General features: G+C 44.2%; 2 protein-coding genes across 5 annotated transcripts in view; both read right to left on the reverse strand.

The window, feature by feature from the left end:
* The window catches only part of LOC309364919 (uncharacterized protein), a 105,396-nt gene extending 100,270 nt beyond the window's left edge, over positions 1 to 5,126 (reverse strand). The window contains exons 1-2 of the mRNA XM_081902933.1: positions 4,687 to 5,126; positions 4,093 to 4,169 (exon numbers count right to left, since the gene is read on the reverse strand). The gene's annotated coding sequence lies outside the window, so the exon portion shown is untranslated. The remainder of the gene's footprint in view (positions 1 to 4,092; positions 4,170 to 4,686) is intronic.
* LOC309364601 (uncharacterized protein) lies at positions 845 to 23,911 on the reverse strand. Of its 4 annotated transcripts, XM_081902253.1 has the most exons (6): positions 23,777 to 23,911; positions 23,182 to 23,258; positions 22,495 to 22,587; positions 13,636 to 13,772; positions 3,364 to 3,456; positions 845 to 2,533 (listed from the first exon to the last, which is right to left on the reverse strand). In XM_081902253.1, exons 3-6 carry the CDS (start codon positions 22,524 to 22,526, stop codon positions 921 to 923), a joined length of 1,875 nt encoding a protein of 624 aa, XP_081758379.1. In that variant the 5' UTR covers positions 22,527 to 22,587; positions 23,182 to 23,258; positions 23,777 to 23,911; the 3' UTR covers positions 845 to 920. The 4 variants fall into 4 exon arrangements, 1 of the variants encoding a protein (XP_081758379.1); XR_014165860.1 differs by lacking the exons at positions 845 to 2,533; positions 3,364 to 3,456; positions 13,636 to 13,772 and adding an exon at positions 21,572 to 21,664 and having other exon boundaries at positions 23,196 to 23,258; XR_014165861.1 differs by lacking the exons at positions 845 to 2,533; positions 3,364 to 3,456; positions 13,636 to 13,772 and adding an exon at positions 21,572 to 21,664.
* Between the last annotated feature and the right edge of the window lie 188 nt (positions 23,912 to 24,099).

A 24,099-nucleotide genomic window follows, 5' to 3' on the forward strand; every position in this document is an offset into this window, starting at 1 on the left:
GAGGGACCACTGTAAAGGAAATTCTTAACATTTTTTTCTAATTCTGAATGGATTTCCTCCCAAAATTTCTTTATTTTGCTACATTGCCACCATATATGATACAGTGAGCCTGTTTAATCTCCACAACAGTAACTTTTGGTTCCTTTATACATTTTGGCTAATTTCCATGGAGTTAAATACCACCGGTGCTGCATTTTTAAAACGTTTTCCCTTATGGCATAGCACGTGGTAAATTTCCAATTATTCTTCCACAGATTTTCCCATTGGGACATTGTTATAACATAACCAAAGTCTTGAGACCACTTTATCGCGGCTGAATTAACTTCTTCCTCCTCAACTTCCCAGTGGAGGAGACGATAAGCTTTAGAGTTTTACTTTTTGAGTGTATTACGTTGGATTCAAATATTGAGGTTCTTGGTGAACTATTTTTTTCTACTTTAAATTTTTGAATAATTGATAATATTGGAACCAATCTGTAATAATATCTCTTAATTCCTCAAAACTTTTAAATTTCAGTTTGTTATCTTCTTTTAAAATTATTTTATAAGTAGGCCAATTTCACAACGTATTTTTTTCCTTCACCACCGTGGCCTCTGCTTGTAGAGGCCCACCACGGGATTTTAGGCTCCAACCGATCTTTGTATTTCTCCCAAACTTTAAGAAGTGATCTCCTTATAATATGATTTGAGAAATCTCTGTATATTTTTGCCTTTCCATAAATTCAATAAGCGTGCTAACCCCAACGGTTATTATGTCCCTCCAAATCCAATAAACCTATATCTTGCAAATTAGCGGTGCTCTAAACAAACTGCTTTCCTCATTACAAGAATCTAAATACTTCCCCCCTCTTGATTCGCTTATGCAAAATGAGTTGTGAAATCTGACCAAATCTTTTCCCACATTCCAAGTATATATATGGTTTATCCCATGTGAGTTCTTTTATGAGAAGTAAGCTTAGATCCCTGTGCAAATCCCTTTCCACACTCCAAACATTTATATGGTTTCTCCCCTGTGTGTGTTCTTTTATGAGTAGTAAGGGTAGCATGGTGAGCAAATCTCTTTCCACATTCCAAACATTTATATGGTTTCTCCCCCGTGTGAGTTCTTTTATGAGAAGTAAGGGCAATTCCCTGTGCAAATCTCTTTCCACACTCCAAACATATATATGGTTTCTCCCCTGTGTGAATTCTTTTATGAGAAGTAAGGCCAGATCCACGTGCAAATCTCTTTCCACAGTCCAAACATTTATATTGTTTCTCCCCTGTGTGAACTTTGTGATGAGATCTAAGGCTTGAGCTTTCAGTGAAGTTCTTTCCACACTCAAAACAGGTATATGGTTTCACCCCTGTGTGAATTCTTTGATGACATTTAAGCTGTGAGCTTTGAGTGAAGCTCTTTCCACACTCAACACACGCATATGGTTTTTCAACACTGTGAATTTTTTGATGTTTATTAAGGCCTGTACGAAGCCGGAAGCTCTTTCCACACTCAAAGCACTTATATGGCTTCTCTCCTGTATGGATTCTGCGATGGCTAACAAGGTATGTGCAGTTACTAAAGCTCTTTCCACATGTCACACATTTATATGGTTTTTCCCCTGTATGGATTCGCTCATGCACAGTAAGGTGTGAACTCTGACTGAAGCTCTTCCCACACTCAAAGCACTTATACGGCTTCTCACCAGTGTGAGTTCTCTTATGTGAACTAAGGTTTGAACTCTGGCTGAAGCACTTTCCACATTCCAAGCATTTATATGGTTTCTCCCCTGTGTGGGTTCTCTTATGTGAAGTAAGGCTAGCCCTGTGAGCAAAGCTCCTTCCGCACTCCAAACATTTATAAGATTTCTCCCCAGTGTGAATTCTTTGGTGCGATATAAGACTTGAGCCGTGAGCGAAGCTCATTCCGCACTCCAAACATTTATACGGCTTCTCCCCTGTGTGGATTTTTTGATGCATTGCAAGGCCTGAGCTGCTAGTGAAGGCCTTTCCACACTCAAAACAGGTATATGGTTTCTCCCCTGTGTGAATTTTTTTATGATATACAAGGCTTGATCTGCTAGTGAAGGCCTTTCCACATTCTAAACAGGCATATGGTTTCTCCTCAGTGTGGACTTTGTAATGTCTTTTAAGGTATGAGTGGCGATTGAAATCCTTTCCGCATTCTAGGCATCCATATGATTCCTGTCCTGCGTGAATTCTTTCATGTGATTTTAGGCCTGAGCTGTCACTGAAGTTCTTTCCACACACCAAGCATTTACACGGTTTCTCCTCTGTGTGGATTCTGCAGTGTGAATTGAACCTAGATTTACTTTGGAATGTTTTGCCACATAAAGGTCTCTCATTTGTTCTCTTCCCCTTCTGATGTTTTTTCTGGACTGGGATTTGATGGCCGTTATCAGTCTGCATTAGAAGGCCTTCATACCTCCCATTTTCTTCTTGGTTTTCCTCTTGATCTTGAAAGGTCTTTCCTTTGACTTCATGCTTATTTCTTTCTGATGAGACCCGAGAACAACGACTGTCGTGTTCATCACCTGCTAAAGTTAAGGGAAGATGACAATTAAAAATGTAATCCAAATCACCATCCTAGTGAGACTTTCTGTAACATCTGATGATGATGATGGTGATTTTATTATTTATACCCTGCCCATCTGGCTGGGTTTTCCCAGCCACGCTGGGCAGCTTACAGCATATATAAAACATCAAACTGCCCAATACAGGGCTGCCTTCAGATGTCTTCTAAAAGTAACATAGTTCTTTATCTCCTTGATAACTGAAGGGTGCCACCACTGAGCAGGCCCTCTGCCTGGTTCCCTGTAACTTCACTTCTGGCAATCAGGGAACCAGAGCTGGACCTCAGTGTCTGGGGTTAGAGATGCTCCTTCAGGTCTACAGGGTCAAGACTGTTTAGAGCTTTAAAGATCAGCACCAACACTTTGAATGATGCTCAGAAACAAACTCTGAGCCGATGTAGATCCTTTAAGACCAGTGTTATATGCTCCTGGCAACTGCTTCCAGTCACCAGTTGAGCTGCCGCTTTCTGGATTAATTGTAGTTTCCGAGTCACTTTCAAAGGCAGCCCCACCTAGAGCGCATTGTAGCAATCCAAGCGGGAGATAACCATAGCATGTACCACAGTCTGTGTGCAGGTAGGGTCTCAGCCTGTGTACCAGATGGAGCTGGTAGACAGCAGCCCCCAAATCCTGGCAATGCCCAAGTCACCATTAGAAAACATTCATTTCCTGCCTATCTTTAATCTCTGCTGGTCCAGAGCTCTGGCCCTGCAGCCCTCCTTGTTTTCTTGCCAGGGGAGCTTCCTCACCCCCAACATCTCCCCAGGCCCCCCTCTCCATTCCCTGGAACTCACCAGATCCCACTGCAGATCCTGGGAGGGAACATTCAAAGGCTGTAGGAGACAGCCTGACCAGGTCAACCGTCCATCTTCCCCCTTCCATCCTCGCTAGGTTTGCAGAGTAATAAGTAAGTAAGTAAGTAAGTAAGTAAATAAATAAATAAATAAATAAATAAATAAATAAATAAATAAAATTAAATTTTATTTATTCCCCCTTCTTCCTGGTTCAGAAAACCGGGCTCAATGCAGCTAACAACAAATTTGAAACACTTAATTGATGCAACAAAAAACAGCATAAAATACAGTATAAAATGTGAATAACAATAAATTCAGAATTCAAAAATCAATTTAGGTGGAAATCCATCCACCTAAACATTAGATGATCACCAGGGCTAGCTGGCTAAGTTAGTCCTATTTGGGCCAGCGAGGAGACCAGGGGAGAATTAGCTGTGGGATCCCAGAGCAGGTAATCTTCATAAAAAGGGAAGGGGGAGGGAAGGAAGGGAAATAAAAGATCAGGCTAAGTTCAAATTGAAAGCCAGGTGCAATAGCTCTGTCTTACAGGCCCGGCGGAAGGAAGTTAAATCCTGCAGGGCCCTGGTCTCATGGGACGGAGCATTCCACCGGGTCGGAGCCATCACTAAGAAGGCCCTGGCCCTGGTGGAGGATAATCTGACTTCCTTAGGGCCCGGGACCTCTAAACTATGATTATTCATGGACCTTAAGGTCTTCTGCGGGGCATACCAGGAGAGGCATACCAGGAGAATCAGACTCTTTCATCCTCCCTGAGGAGCTCAGAAGGCAAAACAAGCGGCATTTTCCTGGGACGGAAAAAGAAGCAAAGGAAGTCTCAGCAGCCCTGCAGGGAATTCTCCTGCCCTAGATATTCTCCTGCCGCTGGACATCCCCTCTGCAACAGTCCCCAACAGTTTTTAAACATGTTTTTGTGATTCCAAATTAATCTGCCTGCTTCCTCTATCTTTCCTAAGGCCGGCATGGTACGCTCAGTAGTGACCTGAAAGTATATCCCGTTGAACTCAGTGGAGCTTACATATGAGTAAATCTGCAATGGACTGCTGTGCATATTCTCCCTCTTCTGACACACAGAAACCCATTGGTCCTCTTCCCCTCCCTTCTTCCAGTCAAGACCTCCTTGCCTTTTCTCCCCCCTGAGTCTTTTCTGCTCACTTGGGGGGTGTCCATCCATCCTCCCCCCCCCCAACCCCCTGTAACTCAGGCAGAAGCAAAGGGAGCCTGCAGGGATTTATCTTGCCACAGAATTTCCTTATTTCCACTCCCCAAACCTCCATGCCCCCAACTCCATTCCCTGCCACTCACCAGATCTCTCTGAGTGTCCTGGAGGGGAACGGTCAGAGGTTGGGGGAGGCAGCCGGACCAGGTCAACCGTCCATCTTCCCCCTTCCATCCTCGCTAGGTTCGCAGGATCTGCCTCTTCCATCCTTCCTGAGGAGCTCAGAAGATGCAGGTTCGAGGGAGGGAGGGAGGGAGGGAGAAGCAAAGGCAGCCTCAGAGGTCCTGCAGGCATTTTTCCGCCCAAGATATTTTCCTGGTGAATGATAAGCCTGCCTAGGTGTGGGCACCCACTTGCAGCGTCCATGATAAGAGAGGAGTGTCCCCCCTCCTGGACCCCACCATTTGAGGAAAGTGGAGTCATGCCCGAAAGAGGATCTTCTACCCACCATCATTCAAAACATTCCTTTTTTGGCTTCCTTCTTTCTCTGCCAGCCTGGAGCTGTGACAGGGCTGACCCACCCCACCCCACCCCACTTCCTCCCCCTCCCCCCAACCCCACTTTAGGGGAAGGGGCTGTAGCTCAAGGGCGGAGCATCTCCTCAGCAGAAAGCCCCCGATCCAAGACCCCCCCCTTTGGTCTAATCCTGCCCTCTCTACTCGACCCCTTTCTTTCCAAAACATCCATGCCTCCCTCCTCCTCTTCCCAGAGCCACCCTGCCCCCTTTCCTCTTTTGGGGGGGGTTCCTACCCCACCCTAAAACTCCCTCCCCCCCCCGCCTCGCCTTCTTGCCTTGCTCTCCCCCTGGGGCGCCCCTGCAGCCCTCGAGGTCCTTTGCTCTCCCCGCAGCTCTTTCGGGGCTCAAATGTGGGGTCCAGCCCCATGCATGCTCCTCCCCCGGAGGGCTTCTCTCCTGCTCTGGCACAGGGGCCCCCTTCTCCCCCCCCCAAATATATCCCTCTTTTCCTACCTTGCAGAAGGCACAGTCTTCCGCGCTGCAGAACCTCCTCCCTCGCAGCTTGTCACATGTGACAAACGGAGGAGGAAGTGACGCTTTTCCTCTCCCCCAGGAAGTCCTCTCTAGCAATATAATCGCTGCCTTTAACCCATGAAGAGCCAGTGTCCCCCTTCACCCTTGTTATGTACTGAATTGAATAGGATCCAAACTGCAGCGGTCTGATTGGTCCTAGAACAATAGGATTCAGAATGCAGCAGTCTGATTGGTCTTAGAACAATGCAGCAGTATGATTGGTTGGCAGGAACCACCCAATCATGCTCCAGATAGAAGTGAATCCACAACCTGATTGGCTTACAGTAGAATTCCAGAATTAGCCAATCATGGGCAGCCCATTGTGTAAATAATGTATATAAAGCAGATACTTTGAGGGGACTTTCATTCAGTCCTCCTCCGCACTATGAGCTGAATAAAGAGCATGAAATCACTTTGCGACTCTGAGTATATTTCAACCCTCCACCCCCACTCCAAACTGTAAGGTGCTGGGGACATTGCAGATTCTGCTTCTTTGTACCCCATAAAATAGGGTTGCTACCTTTCTTCTGGCGAAATACAGGGTGGTTGGGGGGTGATTCCTCCCCCCCCAATGTGTTGCTGAACCGACTTCGAAGCAATCCATTACAATCTGTCGCAGCCCAGCACGATGCCCCATCTTGCATTTCTCTCTCTCAACAATTTCCTCCATCGCCTCTCGAACAATTTCATTTGTTCAACAGAACTTTCCCTCCGGTTGACAGAAGCGATTCCTTGGATCCCAGCTTGAAGTGTAGAATGACTTTCCCCAGTCTTCAGGTTAAATATGCTATAAAGGCTGTCAATTTAGCGTGCTTCCTAACCAAGGTGGATTTGTGAAGGTTTTATTTATGGCTGAGTAATACATGCACTTTATTGGTAACTGTTGGGCTGATTATTTTCTCGCCTAATCTTGTTTTCAGTTTATAAATAGGTTCTTAAATTGTATTTCTGTTCTATTCTAAACAATAGCTCAGCTCTTGCGGAGTTCCTAGCACATGTATGCTTTTATTTAAAAGAAATGTTTCCATTTTATTTACTGCTTTCCAATCCAGCTCAGCCCCTGGCCTCTCAAGATCTTCCCTCCAAAACTTCGGAGGGGCTCCTCTCCACTCCCACTGGTTGCCCCCCCCCCTGTGGCTTTTCTCACCTCTGCAGGTTTGCCAGCTATGCTCCCTTTTGGACAGAGGTGACTTGGCAACTGAACTCCAGGCTCTGGCAAGTTCCAGGCTGAATAATTGCAATGTCTTCTACAGTGGTACCTCAGGTTAAGTACTTAATGCCTTCCAGAGGTCCGTTCTTAACCTGAAACTGTTCTTAACCTGAAGCACCACTTTAGCTAATGCGGCCTCCCGCTGCTGCTGCTGCGCCGCCGGACCACAATTTCTGTTCTCATCCTGAAGCAAAGTTCTTAACCCGAGGTACTATTTCTGGGTTAGCAGAGTCTGTAACCTGAAGCGTATGTAACCTGAAGCATCTGAGTAAATGGTGAATGTCATATCCTTGAGACCACAAGCCCTTCCTTCAGATACACTTTCCTTCCCTCCTTCCTCTCTCCCCATATTCACACACAGGTACACAGGGATTGTTTATTGTGAATTTATTCCTTAAACCATTAACGTCCATAGTATCTGCATTTTTGTACTTTTTATCATTCTGCATATAAATATTCAACGTTCAATAAACAACTACAGTGGTACCTCGGGTTAAGAACTTAATTTGTTCTGGAGGTCCGTTCTTAACCTGAAACTGTTCTTAACCTGAGGTACCACTTTAGCTAATGGGGCCTCCCACTGCCGCCGCCACACGATTTCTGTTCTCATCCTGAAGCTACGTTCTTAATCTGAGCTACTATTTCTGACTTAGCAGAGTCTGTAACCTGAAGCGCCTGTAACCTGAGGTACCACTGTATTTTTTTAAAAGGCAGTTTTCTTCACTTTCTTCCTAAAATGGAGCTGTTTACTGTTTTAATTCTGCCCTGTTCCAAAAGTTTCCATTAGAGCTTTCAGGAAAGCTATGAAGAATTTGCATGACTAGGAGTGCGTTAAGATTTTCAAAATGAAAACACTTAGGGGAGCTCAATTTCCCCCTTCCCTTTTTTAAAAAAGATAATCCAATATGGTTAAGAATACAGTGGTGCCCCGCAAGACGAATGCCTCACAAGACGGAAAACTCGCTAGACGAAAGGGTTTTCCGTTTTTTGAGCTGCTTCGCAAGACGAATTTCCCTGTGGGCTTGCTTCGCAAGACGGAAACGTCTTGCAAGTTTGTTTCCTTTTTCTTAACACCATTAATACAGTTGTGACTTGACTTTGAGGAGCAACTCATAGAACGCAGTGTACATAGTAGCCTTTTTTGAGGTTTTTAAAGACTTTGGTGATTTTTGAAGCTTTTCCAAAACTTCTTTTGCAGCCATTTGGTAAATTAAGCTTTTAAAACTTTTTTTGGGGGGGTTGGATTTTGGGTTGGGGTGTTTGGAATTCAAGGACTTGGTGTTGGGGAGGGGTTTGCAAGAATCTGGAAGCTTGTGTGTTTTTTTCCTGCATTTTTATGATTTTTTGTGACCATTGGGCCACTCTGCTGTTTTTTAAAAAAAATTCTGGATTTGAATTTCTGTGTGCTGGGTGGCTGGGGGAACAGTTGGGGAGGGGTTTGCAAGAATCTGGAAGCTTGTGGTTTTTTTCCTGCATTTTTATGATTTTCTGTGACCACTGGGCCACTCTGCTGTTTTTAAAAAAAAATTCTGGGTTTGAATTTTGAAATGCTCTTTACAGTATGTGTGACTTTAAAGAGCACTTAATAAACTTTTGTTGTACCAAATATGGCTTTGTTTGGACTTTTTTTGACCATAGGAACGCATTAATTGATTTTCAATGCATTCCTATGGGATTTCGTGCTTCGCAAGACGAAAAGTTCGCTAGACGAAAAAATTCACGGAACGAATTAATTTCGTCTTGCGAGGCACCACTGTATAGCATTTTTACTTATTCTATAAAGATGGACAGAAGCTGATGGTGTTAATCTGAATTAGTTGGTCTGCTTGCAACTAACAATATGTTGGAATGTTGCTTCAAGGTGTTCCTCCCTCCTCCAGGGGTTTATAAGCGAGGAATTTTATTATTTCTGCGTATGCATGTGTTTTTGTGCATGTGCATTTATAGGTATACCTGATTATATTCCACCTTTCCATTGAAAGGTAACTACAACAGCACACATGTAACAAAATGTATTACTCTGACCCCCATGATAATGCTCAAATATCATGCTTTAATTCATCTAGAGGTTACAAGGAAAAGTGGGACACACCTGGAGGAAAGAAGGGAAATGCCTCATTACCAACTACAATCAAATTACCCAACTGCTATAAAACAAAAGCAATGAATCCTGGTCCACTTTCAATAACTGTTTTGCAGGATCTGACCCAAGGTCCATGGAAGGCACCATCTTGTACCCAAGAGCACCAGCCAGAAACCTGCAGGAGTTCAGAAGCAGCACATGATGCTCAGGCCTGTCCCTGCCTTTCCACACAACATGCTTCCTTAGATAAGAGTGTGACCATATTAGGCCATCCTTTGGTCTGTTTTCAAAGATGAGATGAGCAAGAGTGGTGGAGACTGCCACTCCAATAGGCTTCAGAGAGGGGGAAGAGGATGGGAATATGGACCTAGATTTGTGGTGGTTTGAGTTGGGACACACCCCAGAAGGAAGGAAGGAGCTGGGAAACAGTGGAACAACAGGAGCAAGACAGCAGGTGCTCCAGCCCTGAACAGAGACAGGAGTCTGTTGCGTTAGGAATATCACAGCAGCCAAGTGACACGATGTCTGTAGTATACTAGAGTCCCCCCCCTTCCCCTACAACCAGGCATGCCCTTCGTGTCACAGAGCAGAAAGCCAAACACAGAGAGATTCCATTAGCGGCCCCCGTAGACAACAGGAAGAGACTCAAGGCCAGGAAGTAACTGCTGGGGGCAGGAACACACACTCTAGGCAACAGCTCAGGTTTTTGAGGATGTACATTCCATGTTTTTGTGTGTATTTGTTGATTTAAAGGAAAGAAGCGAAGGAAGCACTCAGCAGCACTGATTTCACCAGGCAGCCAGCCAGCCCTGTAGTTGACGGCACCTTCGTGACAGCAGCTGTACAATTCCTCCCATGAGAACTATTGTATGAATTCCATGAAGTTTAGCAACAGCGGTGCTCTAATTAAAATGCTTTCCTCTTGATTCGCTTATGCAAAACTAGTTGTGAAATCTGACCACATCTTTTTCCTACATTCCAAGCATATATATGGTTGATCCCATGTGAGTTCTTTTATGATAAGTAAGTCTAGATCCATGTGCAAATCTCCTTCCACACTCCAAACATTTATATGGTTTCTCCCCTGTGTGAATTCTTTGATGAGATCTAAGGCTTGAGCTGTGAGTGAAGTTCTTTCCACACTCAAAACAGGTATATGGTTTCACCCCTGTGTGAATCCTTTGATGACATATAAGCTGTGAGCTGAGAGTGAAGCTCTTTCCACACTCAAAACATGCATACGGTTTTTCACCTTTGTGAATTTTTTGATGCATATGAAGGCCTGTACCATGCCTGAAGCTCTTTCCACACTCAAAGCACTTATATGGCTTCTCTTCTGAATTCTGCGATGGCTAACAAGGTGTGTGCAGTTACTAAAGCTCTTTCCACATGTGACACATTTATATGGTTTTTCCCCTGTATGGATTCGCTCATGCACAGTAAGATGTGAACTCTGACTGAAGCTCTTCCCACACTCAAAGCATTTATATGGCTTCTCACCAGTGTGAGTTCTCTTATGTGAACTAAGGTGTGAACTCTGGCTGAAGCTCTTTCCACATACCAAGCATTTATATGGTTTCTCCCCTGTGTGGGTTCTCTTATGTGAAGTAAGACTAGCCCTGTGAGCAAAGCTCCTTCCGCACTCCAAACATTTATAAGATTTCTCTCCTGTGTGAATTCTTTGGTGCGATATAAGACTTGAGCCGTGAGCGAAGCTCATTCCGCACTCCAAACATTTATATGGCTTCTCCCCTGTGTGGATTTTTTGATGAGTTAGAAGACCTTGGCTATTACGGAAGCTCTTTGCACAGTCAAAACAGGTGTACGGTTTCTCCCCTGTGTGAATTTTTTTATGATCTACAAGGCCTGAGCTGTAAGTGAAGGCCTTTCCACACTCTAGACAGGCATATGGTTTCTCCTCACTGTGGACTTTGTGATGTCTTTTAAGGTATGAGTGGCGATTGAAACTCTTTCCACATTCTCGGCATCCATATGATTCCTGTCCTGCATGAATTCTTTCATGTGATTTTAGGCCTGAGCTGTCACTGAAGCTCTTTCCACACACCAAGCATTTACACAGTCTCTCCTCGGAGTGGTTTCTGCAGTGTGGGCTGAGGCTCAATTTACCTTGGAATGTTTTGCCACACAAAGGGCTATCATTTGTTCTCTTTGCTTCATGCTTATTTCTTTCTGATGAGCCCTGAGAACGATGATTTTCCTGGTCATCACCTGCTAAAATTAAGGGAAAACAGCAAACATTAAAAACTTCCTGATACAGGGCTGCCTTCAGATGTCTTCTAAAAGCTATGTAGTTCTTTATCTCCTTGACATCTGAAGGGAGGGTGTTCCACAGGGATGGTTCCACTACCGAGATGTAACTTCACTTCTTGCTGTGACAAAACCAGCAGAAGACCCTCAGAGTTGGACCTCGGTGTCCGGGCAGAACAATGGAGGTGGAGACGCTCCTTCAGTTCTACAAGGCTGAGGCCGTTTAGGGCTTTAAAGGTCAGCACCAACACTTTGAATTGTGCTTGGAAACATACTCTGTATGTAGATCCTTTAAGACCAGTTATAGGTTTCTGGCAACTGCTCCCAGTCACCAGTGGACCTGCCACTTTCTGGATTAACTGTAGTTTCCGAGTCACCTTCAAAGGCAGCCCCACCTAGAGCGCATTGTAGCAATCCAAGCGGGAGATAACCAGAGCATGTACCACAGTATGCATGCAGGTAGGGTCTCAGCCTGTGTACCAGATGGAGCTGGTAGACAGCAGCCCCTAAATCCTGGCTATGCCCATGTCAACATTAGAAAACATTCATTTCCTTTCTTTCTACCTTTTATCTCTGCTAGCCCAGAGCTCTGGCCCTGCAGCCTTCCTTGTTTTCATGCCTGGTGGGCTTCCTCAATCCTAACATTTACCCAGGTCCCCATCTCCATTCCCTGAGACTCAGCAGATCTCTCTAAAGGTCCAGGGTGGGAACATTCAAAGGTGGTGGGAGACAGCCTGACCAGGTCAACCGTCCATCTTCCCCCTTCCAACCTCGCTAGGTCTGCAGCAGGAGGAGGAGGAGGAGGAGGAGGAGGAGAAGAATTATTATTTCTGTATCCTGCCCTCTCTGGCCGAGGCAGGGCCCAGAGTGTCTAACATCAGAAAAACAACACAATATGCATAAAAACAGACATCAATTAATTAAAACACATCTTAAAATTAATTCAGACAAGTTAAAATTGGAATTGAGAGTGGTTAATACTTGCCAGGACCAACTGTTTCCACTGATCCTACAAGGACCTGTGAGCAGGTTGGGGGCCTCCTTTGGGCTTGTTTTATACAAAGGAAAGTAAGTCCAACTGCATCCTGCCCAAAGGCCTGGCGGAACTGCTCCATCTTGCAGGCCCTGCGGATGTCAAATCCCGCAGGGCCCTGGTCTCTTGTGGGAGAGTGGTCCACCAGGCTGGGGCCACGGCTGAAAAGGCCCTGGCTCCAGTCAAGGCCAGTCTAATTTCCCAGGGGCCTGGAATCTTCAAGGGGTTGTTATTAGCAGAAAGAGGGTGAAAGAGGATCAGCCTCTCATCCTTCCTGAGGAGCTCAGAAGCCTAAAGAAGCTGCAGGTTCCTTGGGAAGGAGTGAGGGAGAAGTAAAAGGAGCCTCAGAGAAGCTGCAGGGATTCCTCTGCCCTAGATATTCTCCAGCCTCTGCAGAAGCCCAAATGGGGCATATATTAAAATTTTATATCCCCCAATCTGGTGGGCTTCTCACAGCCACCCTGAGCGGCTAACAGCATATATAAAAAGAGACCAAAACATCAAACAGAAAAAACAGAAATATCCTATACAGGCAACAAACAAACCAATAATAAGAATAGCAACAATAATAACAACATGTTTACAGCTATACCCAAATTAAAATAACCACCGACCCCAACTAAACAATTAACCAACACCAAGCCCACGAAAACAAAACGGAGGAACGAAAATCAGAACCTTTTAAAGCATTTTAGCCGGTTGCCCCAACCCAAGAGTTGTTCCAGCAATGTCCCAGTGGCCTCCCAGGAGCCTCTTTTGGCTGTTCAAGGTGAGCCTGGGCTCCACCCCCTTGGCCAGGTGGAATGGGCCTCGCACCCAGGCCTCATGGCATGGGGGGCATGGTAGTGACCTGAAAGTGGTTCCCATTGAACGCAGTGGTTTTTATATCTATATAGGGCTCCTCTGCCTATTCCTCCTCTTCTGGCAACATATTGGTGCATGCTCCAGGGGAGAGACTTTGGAGAAGACCTCTTCTCTGCCTTCCTCCAAGTCAAGACCTTCTTACATTGCATGTTCTCCTGTCTTTTCTGCTTGCTTGAGGGAGGGTTTTCCTCCAGCCCCCACCCACCCATTCCTCCTTCTCCACCCCCAACACTCTGAAACTCAGCCAACCTCTCCCAGCCTCAGAGGTGGGGAGCCCCAGCTCAGGTCCTTCCTAGGACCACAAATCCAGCCTCTTTGGAACTATATTGCAGGACTCAGAAGTTTAAACAATCTGCAGGTTTTTATGGGTGAGGGAGAAGCAAGGGGGCCTCAGAGCCCCTCCGGGGATTTTGCTGCCGGAGGGGAAGCCTCCCACTATATCGGGGGCCCACCCACAGTTTCCACAGTAAAACCTCCCCCCTTTATCTTATTCATTGTTTCACTCTCCACCCCCCCAAGTCCCTATCTCCACTTCCTAGGAACTCACGAGATGTCTCTGAGGGTCCTGGAGGACAACGCTCAGAGGTTGTTTGGAGGGAGGCAGGAGACAGCCTGACCAGGTCCACCGTCCATCTTCCTCCTTCCATCCTCGCTTGGACTGAAGAGCTCAGAAGCTGCAGGTTCCTGGGAGGGAGGAAGAAGCAAAGAGAGCCTCAGAGGCCCTGCAGTCAGTTTCCTGCCCAAGACATTTTCCTGGTGAATGTGAAGCCATGCATGAAAAGTGGAGCCATGCCTGAAATAAGATCTTCTTCCCACCACCATTAAAAACATCCCTTCCCTTTTTTGCCAGTCTGGAGCTGTGACGACACGGCTGCCTCCCTCTGTTCCTCCTTGTCCTGCAACCGCACTTTAGGGGAAGGGGCTGTAGTTCGAGGGCAGAGCATCTCCTCCTCAGGCAGGAAGCCCCAGATTCAGTCCCCAGGCAGGGCTGAGACTCCGCGTCTGAAAACCCGGAAGAGCAATTGCTGCCGGTCCGTGTCGACAATAGTAGCCCAGGTGGAGCAAGGCTATGTGTAGGCAGCTCACTGCGCTTGGAGCCCCCAGTTCTGCTGCAGCAGTGGCGGTGGTGAGAAACTGATGACATTTTAGGGCCAGTGGTTCTCCTCTTCCCATCCTTAAAGTCTTCCCTCCTCCATCTCTCCCAACACCTTGGTTCCTTCCATGTTTCCGGAGGTGGCAGAGAGATATTTCCAAATTTGTCTGGCAGGGCAAAAAGCCCAGAATCAAGTTTAAGATATTAACAGATGCGAAGGAAAGAGGGGGCTTTGCCCTGCCAGACTTAAGGTTGTACTATGAAGCCGCAGCTTTCTGCTGGCTAAAAGATTGGCTACTTCTCGAAGACACTGATGTGTTAGACTTGGAAGGTTATAACAATGCTTTTGGTTGGCATGCATACTTGTGGTATGATAAGGTTAAGATCAATAAGGCCTTTAAGAACCATATTGTCAGAAAAGCAGTGTTTAATGTCTGGACAAAATATAAAGACTTACTGGAAAATAAAACTCCAAGGTGGCTCTCACCTTTGGAAGCTAAGGCCTGGAAAAGACCCAATATGGAAGCCTACTGGCCAAAATATTGGGAACTGTTAGAAAAAGATGGAGATAATTGGAAACTGCAGAGTATGGAGAAAATGAAGGATAAAGTGCGAGACTGGTTACACTACGCTCAGATTAAAGAAATTTTTAAAAGTGACAAGAAGTTAGGGTTCCAGGTGGAGAAATCGAAGTTGGAAACAGAATTGTTAGAACCTAAGACTAAGGTACTTTCAAGAATGTATAACTTGCTGTTGAAATGGAATACACAAGACGAAATGGTTAAGTCGGCTATGATAAAATGGGCACAGGACATTGGGCATAACATTATGTTTGAGGACTGGGAAAGGTTGTGGACCACTGGGTTGAACTTTACTGCATGTAATGCTTTGAAAGAAAATGTAATGAAAATGATATACAGATGGTACATGACCCCAGTTAAACTTGCCAAAATATACCATTTGTCTGATAACAAATGTTGGAAATGTAAAGAAAATGAAGGAACATTCTTCCACCTCTGGTGGACTTGCCCTAAAGTGAAGGCCTTCTGGGAAATGATATATAATGAGTTGAAAAAGGTATTTAAGTATACCTTCACCAAGAAACCAGAGGCCTTTCTTCTGGGCATTGTCAACCAGAAGGTGTTAAAGAAAGATAGAACATTTTTCATGTATGCAACAACAGCAGCAAGGATACTACTCGCTAAGAACTGGAAAACTCAAGATCTACCCACACTGGAAGAATGGCAGATGCAACTGATGGACTATATGCAATTGGTGGAGATGACTGGCAGAATCCGAGACCTGGGAGAAGAAAGGATTGAAGAAGATTGGAAGAAATTCAAGATTTATCTACAAAAATATTGTGATTTAGTGGAATGTTAAGAAGGATGCTTGGTTATAAATAATTGGCCATCACTAAAATAGATTAGAATTTGATGATAAGAGAGATTAAGAGAAACAAAATTTATAGGAGAATTTTTTTATTGTATTTAAATAAGTGGTTATAAATTTGGAAATAAGATGATAATTTGCTTGACAAAAATTTATTAGTGATGCAAGTGGGAGCGGGAGACGTGAGGAAGTCTAAGGATGTTATGAAATTTTGTAAAAACAAAGCAACACTGTTTATTATTATTGTATTTCTTTTCTAAAAACTCCAATAAATATCTATTAAAAAAAAAAGGAAGCTGCTTGTCTCCCAGCTGGCTTCCGAAAATTGTTCGAAAAGTGAAACACTTACTTCCAGGCTTTCGTCGTTTGGGAGCTGAAATATTTGACTACGGAGGCGTTTGACTTCCCAGCTACCACTGTACTGTGATCCATATTCTTATTTACTTCTGATTAAATTCCATTTTACAAAATTATCACTTAGTCAACAGCTGCACTCAATGGTTTCTATTTATTTTATTTTATTATTTAACCTTTCATAAAACATCAAATGAGGAACAATAATTCTTTTCTTTTCAATTCTTTTCAATCTGTGCATGTCTAATTGAATAAATCCAGTTGTTAACTTCATTAGCTTTATTTCTCTGCCGCTGATGAATGAATCTTTATTTGCATCAGCCACCAGCCATAAGCAATAAAACAAACAGTACGATATACAAAGAATAAAGATAAAAAGTCAATTATATAAGTGCACTTTGAGGCTTTGAATCAATAGTCAAATAGCAGATCTTATTTGAATTGCCCTGGCTAAAAACCTTGCAACCTTTGCTGTCACCTGCTCATCTTGGTCTGCTGAGAGAAAGGACACTGTGACAGCAGCTGGGTGACCCGGAATGGACAATAAAAAAGGGTGATAACCTCACTCTTCAAATCTTTATAAAGAGTTCAAACAGGAAGGACATGTGCCACTGATTCAGTACTGCCATCTCCACAGGGACATAACTGTTTTTCGTGTGGAATTTGTTGGAATTGTCCCTCAAGTACAACAGAAGGCAATATATTCGATCTTGCAAGAGTAAATGTGCGTCTATATTTCCCAATGTTGTCGTTCCAGCGTGTTTCAAGGCGGACCTGAAGTCACAAGATTAAGTCCTCCTCAACTCAGCTCCCCCTCCATCCCACTTCCTGATAAACAACAGTCCTCTCCTTTCAGTTGGTTGGACGAATCAACTTTCAAACATTCACCATTTTCTTCATCTTAGAACAGAAGTGTTTTACTCTCCAAGCTTTCGGGGACCACTGCTTTTCACGTGCCCTTGTGAAATTCCTCTCACCTCCATGGTAGCATTTTGCTGTTTAGCCAATGTCCTTCCTCTTAAAAATAGGTTGTATGTCAACACCTTCTTAAACCCACACTCTTTTTTTGGTGGTGGTGGGGTTAAGCTCAAGTTTCCGAACGACATCGGTCAGAACAACAAGGTTCTCCCCACCTTGACTCCTTTCAAACCACACACAGCTTTAAATCTTCTTTTAAATGTCAAAGTACACAGTACATCGAACCATCCACACTTGTAACTCTACAAACTTTGTGTTTGGAGAGGCTTGCCAAATCATAACCTTAGGGACTTCCAGTAACATGCAGCTGGATAGTGCAAAGTTCTAGTGTCCGCACCTCCTCCAGTGCACGCCATTACTTAATGCCAATTAAAATCCAATTATAAGGAGAACCTCCACTTTTGATGGTGGTCCAAGGGGCTTGCATCATGGCAAAGGAGATGACCCAACTCCTCCATCTGCCCCCATGCTGATCTGCATGGGAGCGAGCTGTTGAGGCAACCGGGGGTCAGCCTGCTCCCTCGTACACCAGGAGGTTTCCAGGAATGTTTAAACCCTTTTGTTCCCTACCCTTTCATTTGTGCCTCCCTCCAAGGTCGAGAGAGCTGCCGCCATAGTGCAAGACCAGAACCGGAAACTCCAGGTCTAAGAATAATACAAATATAGTGTTGGAAGGGGCCACAAGAATCATCTAGTCCAGGGGTAAAAGTAAAGGTAAAGGGACCCCTGACCGTTAAGTCTAGTCGCAGATGACTCTGGGGTTGTGGCGCTCATCTCGCTTTACTGGCCAAGGGAGCCAGCATACAGCTTCCAGGTTATGTGGCCAGCATGACTAAGCCGCTTCTGGTGAACCAGAGCAGCGCATGGAAACTCCGTTTACCTTCCTGCCAGAGCAGTACCTATTTATCTACTTGCACTTTGATGTGCTTTCGAACTGCTAGGTTGGCAGGAGCAGGGACCGAGCAATGGCAGCTCACCTTGTTGCGGCGATTCGAACTGCCAACCTTCTGATAGGAAAGCCCAAGGCTCTGTGGATTAGACCACAGCACCACCCGCGTCCCAGTCCAGGGGTAGTCAACCTTTTTATACTTACCGCCCACTAATGCATCTTTCTTGATGGTAAAATATCCTTACCGCCCACCAGGACTTGATGGAAGGAGGATTCAGAACCCTCTACCGCCCAGTTAGAATACTGAAATGCCCACTAGTGGGCAGTAGGGACCAGGTCGACAATCCCTGATCTACTCCAACCCCCTGCAATGCAGGAAAAACAACCAGGAAGTAATTGTAATCTCTGTATTTACGTGGATTTAAATGAAAGAAATGAAAGAAGCTCTCCACACCACTGATTTCACGGCAGCGGTGCTCCAATTATTATTGTTCTTATTTAAATTTTATTATATTTTCCATGCTTATTACAGAACTGGAAAAAAAAATTACAAAAAGACAATACCGATAAAGAGTACAAATTAAGAAGGGGGGGAGGAAAAGATAACTTGCACTATCTTTTGTTATTATTAAGATGAAGAATAAGACATAAATCTGAGATTGCAATTTCATGTTACAAAAAAATAATAATCTCATTATCATTAAACCCAGCCTCCCATTTATTCCTTAGTTCTTTCTACATAACTTTACTACCATACCAAAATACTATTTTTTATATTATTTTTACAATTTAGTAATATTTGTATAAGCAATTCATAAAGACTGCTGAGATCACTCAAAAGTAGCTACAGATTTTAACATAGTATAGTTTTGTTTAAGATATATTCTAAAGGCCTCCCATTTTGATACAAATTCAGCTCTCGGTTTATTTTTGCCTGATAAGCTATCTAATTCAGCATATTCAGTCAATTTTTGAATCCACTCCTGTCTGGAAGGAATTATGTTGCTTTTCCACCTTGATGGCTATAAGGACTTTCGCTGCCACTACTGCATACAAAAAAATACCTTTAATATTTTTTTGAATATCTGAGTCAGTGATCCCCAACAGATATGCCTCTGGCTTTTTTATTACAGTGGTACCTCAGGTTACAGACCCTTCAGGTTACAGACCCCGCTAACCCAGAAATAGTACCTTGGGTTAAGAACTTTGCCTCAGGATGAGAACAGAAATCACACGGAGGCAGCGGGAGACCCCATTAGCTAAAGTGGTACCTCGGGTTAAGAACAATTTCAGGTTAAGAACGGACCTCCAGAACGAATTAAGTTCTTAACCCGAGGGACCACTGTAAAGGAAATTCTTAACATTTTTTTCTAATTCTGAATGGATTTCCTCCCAAAATTTCTTTATTTTGCTACATTGCCACCATATGCGATACAGTGAGCCTGTTTAATCTCCACAACAGTAACTTTTGGTTCCTTTATACATTTTGGCTAATTTCCATGGAGTTAAATACCACCGGTGCTGCATTTTTAAAACATTTTCCCTTATGGCATAGCACGTGGTAAATTTCCAATTATTCTTCCACAGATTTTCCCATTGGGACATTGTTATAATATAACCAAAGTCTTGAGACCACTTTATCATGGCTGATGTAACTTCTTCCTCCTCGACTTCCCAGTGGAGGAGACGATAAGCTTTAGAGAGAGTTTTACTTTTTGAGTGTATTACGTTGGATTCAAATATTGAGGTTCTTGGTGAACTATTTTTTTCTACTTTAAATTTTTGAATAATTGATAATATTGGAACCAATCTGTAATAATATCTCTTAATTCCTCAAAACTTTTAAATTTCAGTTTGTTATCTTCTTTTAAAATTATTTTATAAGTAGGCCAATTTCACAACGTATTTTTTTCCTTCACCACTGTGGCCTCCGCTTGGAGAGGCCCACCACGGGATTTTAGGCTCCAACCGATCTTTGTATTTCTCCCAAACTTTAAGAAGTGATCTCCTTATAATATGATTTGAGAAATCTCTGTATATTTTTGCCTTTCCATTAATTCAATAAGCGTGCTAACCCCAACGGTTATTATGTCCCTCCAAATCCAATAAACCTATATCTTGCAAATTAGCGGTGCTCTAAACAAACTGCTTTCCTCATTACAAGAATCTAAATACTTCCCCCCTCTTGATTCGCTTATGCAAAATGAGTTGTGAAATCTGACCAAATCTTTTCCCACATTCCAAGTATATATATGGTTTATCCCATGTGAGTTCTTTTATGAGAAGTAAGCTTAGATCCCTGTGCAAATCTCTTTCCACACTCCAAACATTTATATGGTTTCTCCCCTGTGTGTGTTCTTTTATGAATAGTAAGGGTAGCATGGTGAGCAAATCTCTTTCCACATTCCAAACATTTATATGGTTTCTCCCCTGTGTGAATTCTTTTATGAGAAGTAAGGGCAGATCCACGTGCAAATCTCTTTCCACACTCCAAACATATATATGGTTTCTCCCCTGTGTGAATTCTTTTATGAGAAGTAAGGCCAGATCCACGTGCAAATCTCTTTCCACAGTCCAAACATTTATATCGTTTCTCCCCTGTGTGAACTTTGTGATGAGTTCTAAGGCTTGAGCTTTCAGTGAAGTTCTTTCCACACTCAAAACAGGTATATGGTTTCACCCCTGTGTGAATCCTTTGATGACATTTAAGCTGTGAGCTTTGAGTGAAGCTCTTTCCACACTCAACACATGCATATGGTTTTTCAACACTGTGAATTTTTTGATGTTTATTAAGGCCTGTACCAAGCCGGAAGCTCTTTCCACACTCAAAGCACTTATATGGCTTCTCTCCTGTATGGATTCTGCGATGGCTAACAAGGTATGTGCAGTTACTAAAGCTCTTTCCACATGTCACACATTTATATGGTTTTTCCCCTGTATGGATTCGCTCATGCACAGTAAGGTGTGAACTCTGACTGAAGCTCTTCCCACACTCAAAGCACTTATACGGCTTCTCACCAGTGTGAGTTCTCTTATGTGAACTAAGGTTTGAACTCTGGCTGAAGCACTTTCCACATTCCAAGCATTTATATGGTTTCTCCCCTGTGTGGGTTCTCTTATGTGTAGTAAGGCTAACACTGTGAGCAAAGCTCCTTCCGCACTCCGAACATTTATAAGATTTCTCCCCAGTGTGAATTCTTTGGTGCGATATAAGACTTGAGCCGTGAGCGAAGCTCATTCCGCACTCCAAACATTTATATGGCTTCTCCCCTGTGTGGATTTTTTGATGCATTGCAAGGCCTGAGCTGCTAGTGAAGGCCTTTCCACACTCAAAACAGGTATATGGTTTCTCCCCTGTGTGAATTTTTTTATGATATACAAGGCTTGATCTGCTAGTGAAGGCCTTTCCACATTCTAAACAGGCATATGGTTTCTCCTCAGTGTGGACTTTGTAATGTCTTTTAAGGTATGAGTGGCGATTGAAATCCTTTCCGCATTCTAGGCATCCATATGATTCCTGTCCTGCGTGAATTCTTTCATGTGATTTTAGGCCTGAGCTGTCACTGAAGCTCTTTCCACACACCAAGCATTTACACGGTTTCTCCTCTGTGTGGATTCTGCAGTGTGAATTGAACCTAGATTTACTTTGTAATGTTTTGCCACATAAAGGTCTCTCATTTGTTCTCTTCCCCTTCTGATGTTTTTTCTGGACTGGGATTTGATGGCTGTTATCAGTCTGCATTAGAAGGCCTTCATACCTCCCATTTTCTTCTTGGTTTTCCTCTTGATCTTGAAAGGTCTTTCCTTTGACTTCATGCTTATTTCTTTCTGATGAGACCCGAGAACAACGACTGTCGTGTTCATCACCTGCTAAAGTTAAGGGAAGATGACAATTAAAAATGTAATCCAAATCACCATCCTAGTGAGACTTTCTGTAACATCTGATGATGATGATGGTGATTTTATTATTTATACCCTGCCCATCTGGCTGGGTTTTCCCAGCCACGCTGGGCAGCTTACAGCATATATAAAACATCAAACTGCCCAATACAGGGCTGCCTTCAGATGTCTTCTAAAAGTAACATAGTTCTTTATCTCCTTGATAACTGAAGGGTGCCACCACTGAGCAGACCCTCTGCCTGGTTCCCTGTAACTTCACTTCTGGCAATCAGGGAACCAGAGCTGGACCTCAGTGTCTGGGGTTAGAGATGCTCCTTCAGGTCTACAGGGTCAAGACTGTTTAGAGCTTTAAAGGTCAGCACCAACACTTTGAATGATGCTCAGAAACAAACTCTGAGCCGATGTAGATCCTTTAAGACCAGTGTTATATGCTCCTGGCAACTGCTCCCAGTCACCAGTTGAGCTGCCGCTTTCTGGATTAATTGTAGTTTCCGAGTCACTTTCAAAGGCAGCCCCACCTACAGTGCATTGTAGCAATCCAAGCGGGAGATAACCATAGCACGTACCACAGTCTGTGTGCAGGTAGGGTCTCATCCTGTGCACCAGATGGAGCTGGTAGACCGCAGCCCCCAAATCCTGCCTATGCCCAAGTCACCATGAGAAAACATTCATTTCCTGCCTATCTTTAATCTCTGCCAGTCCAGAGCTCTGGCCCTGCAGCCCTCCTTGTTTTCTTGCCAGGGGAGCTTCCTCACCCCCCAACATCTCCCCAGGCCCCCCTCTCCATTCCCTCAACTCACCAGATCTCTCTAAAGGTCCTGGGAGGGAACATTCAAAGGCTGTAGGAGACAGCCTGACCAGGTCAACCGTCCATCTTCCTCCTTCCATCCTCGCTAGGTTTGCAGAATAATAAATAAATAAATAAATAAATAAATAAATAAATAAATAATTTTTTATTTATTCCCCCTTCTTCCTGGTTCAGAAAACCGGGCTCAATGCAGCTAACAACAAATTTAAAACACTTAATTGATGCAACAAAAAACAGCATAAAATACAGTATAAAACGTGAATAACAATAAATTCAGAATTCAAAAATCAATTTAGGTGGAAATCCATCCACCTAAACATTAGATGATCACCAGGGCTAGCTGGCTAAGTTAGTCCTATTTGGGCCAGCGAGGAGACCAGGGGAGAATTAGCTGTGGGATTCCAGAGTGGGTGATCTTCATAAAAAGGGAAGGTGGAGGGAAATAAAAGATCAGGCTAAGTTCAAATTGAAAGCCAGGTGCAATAGCTCTGTCTCACAGGCCCGGCGGAAGGAAGTTAAATCCTGCGGGGCCCTAGTCTCATGGGACGGAGCATTCCACCGGGTCGGAGCCATCACTAAGAAGGCCCTGGCCCTGGTGGAGGATAATCTGACTTCCTTAGGGCCCGGGACCTCTAAACTATGATTATTCATGGACCTTAAGGTCTTTTGCAGGCCATACCAGGAGAGGCATACCAGGAGAATCAGACTCTTTCATCCTCCCTGAGGAGCTCAGAAGGCAAAACAAGCGGCATTTTCCTGGGACGGAAAAAGAAGCAAAGGAAGTCTCAGCAGCCCTGCAGGGAATTCTCCTGCCCTGGATATTCTCCTGCCGCTGGACATCCCCTCTGCAACAGTCCCAAGCTGTTATTAAACATGTTTTTGTGATTCCAAATTAATCTGTCTGCTTCCTCTATCTTTCCTAAGGCCGGCATGGTATGCTCAGTAGTGACCTGAAAGTATATCCCGTTGAACTCAGTGGAGCTTACATATGAGTAAATCTGCAATGGACTGCTGTGCATATTCTCCCTCTTCTGACACACAGAAACCCATTGGTCCTCTTCCCCTCCCTTCTTCCAGTCAAGACCTCCTTGCCTTTTCTCCCCCCTGAGTCTTTTCGGCTCACTTGGGGGGTGTCCATCCATCCTCCCCCCCCCCAACCCCCTGTAACTCAGGCAGAAGCAAAGGGAGCCTGCAGGGATTTTATCTTGCCACAGAATTTCCTTGTTTCCACTCCCCAAACCTCCATGCCCCCAACTCCATTCCCTGCCACTCACCAGATCTCTCTGAGGGTCCTGGAGGGGAACGGTCAGAGGTTGGGGGAGGCAGCCGGACCAGGTCAACCGTCCACCTTCCCCCTTCCATCCTTGCTAGGTTCGCAGGATCTGCCTCTTCCATCCTTCCTGAGGAGCAGCTTGTCAAATGTGACAAATGGAGGAGGAAGTGACGCTTTTCCTCTCCCCCAGGAAGTCCAGCGTCATAATATAATCGCTGCCTTTAACCCTTGAAGAGCCAGTGTCCCCCTTCACCCTTGTTATGTACTGAATTGAATAGGATCCAAACTACAGTCTGATTGGTCCTAGAACAATAGGATTCAGAA

Source organism: Podarcis melisellensis (genome assembly GCF_964234715.1).
Source record: "Podarcis melisellensis genome assembly, chromosome: 2".
In the NCBI taxonomy this organism is placed as follows: Eukaryota; Metazoa; Chordata; class Lepidosauria; order Squamata; family Lacertidae; genus Podarcis; species Podarcis melisellensis.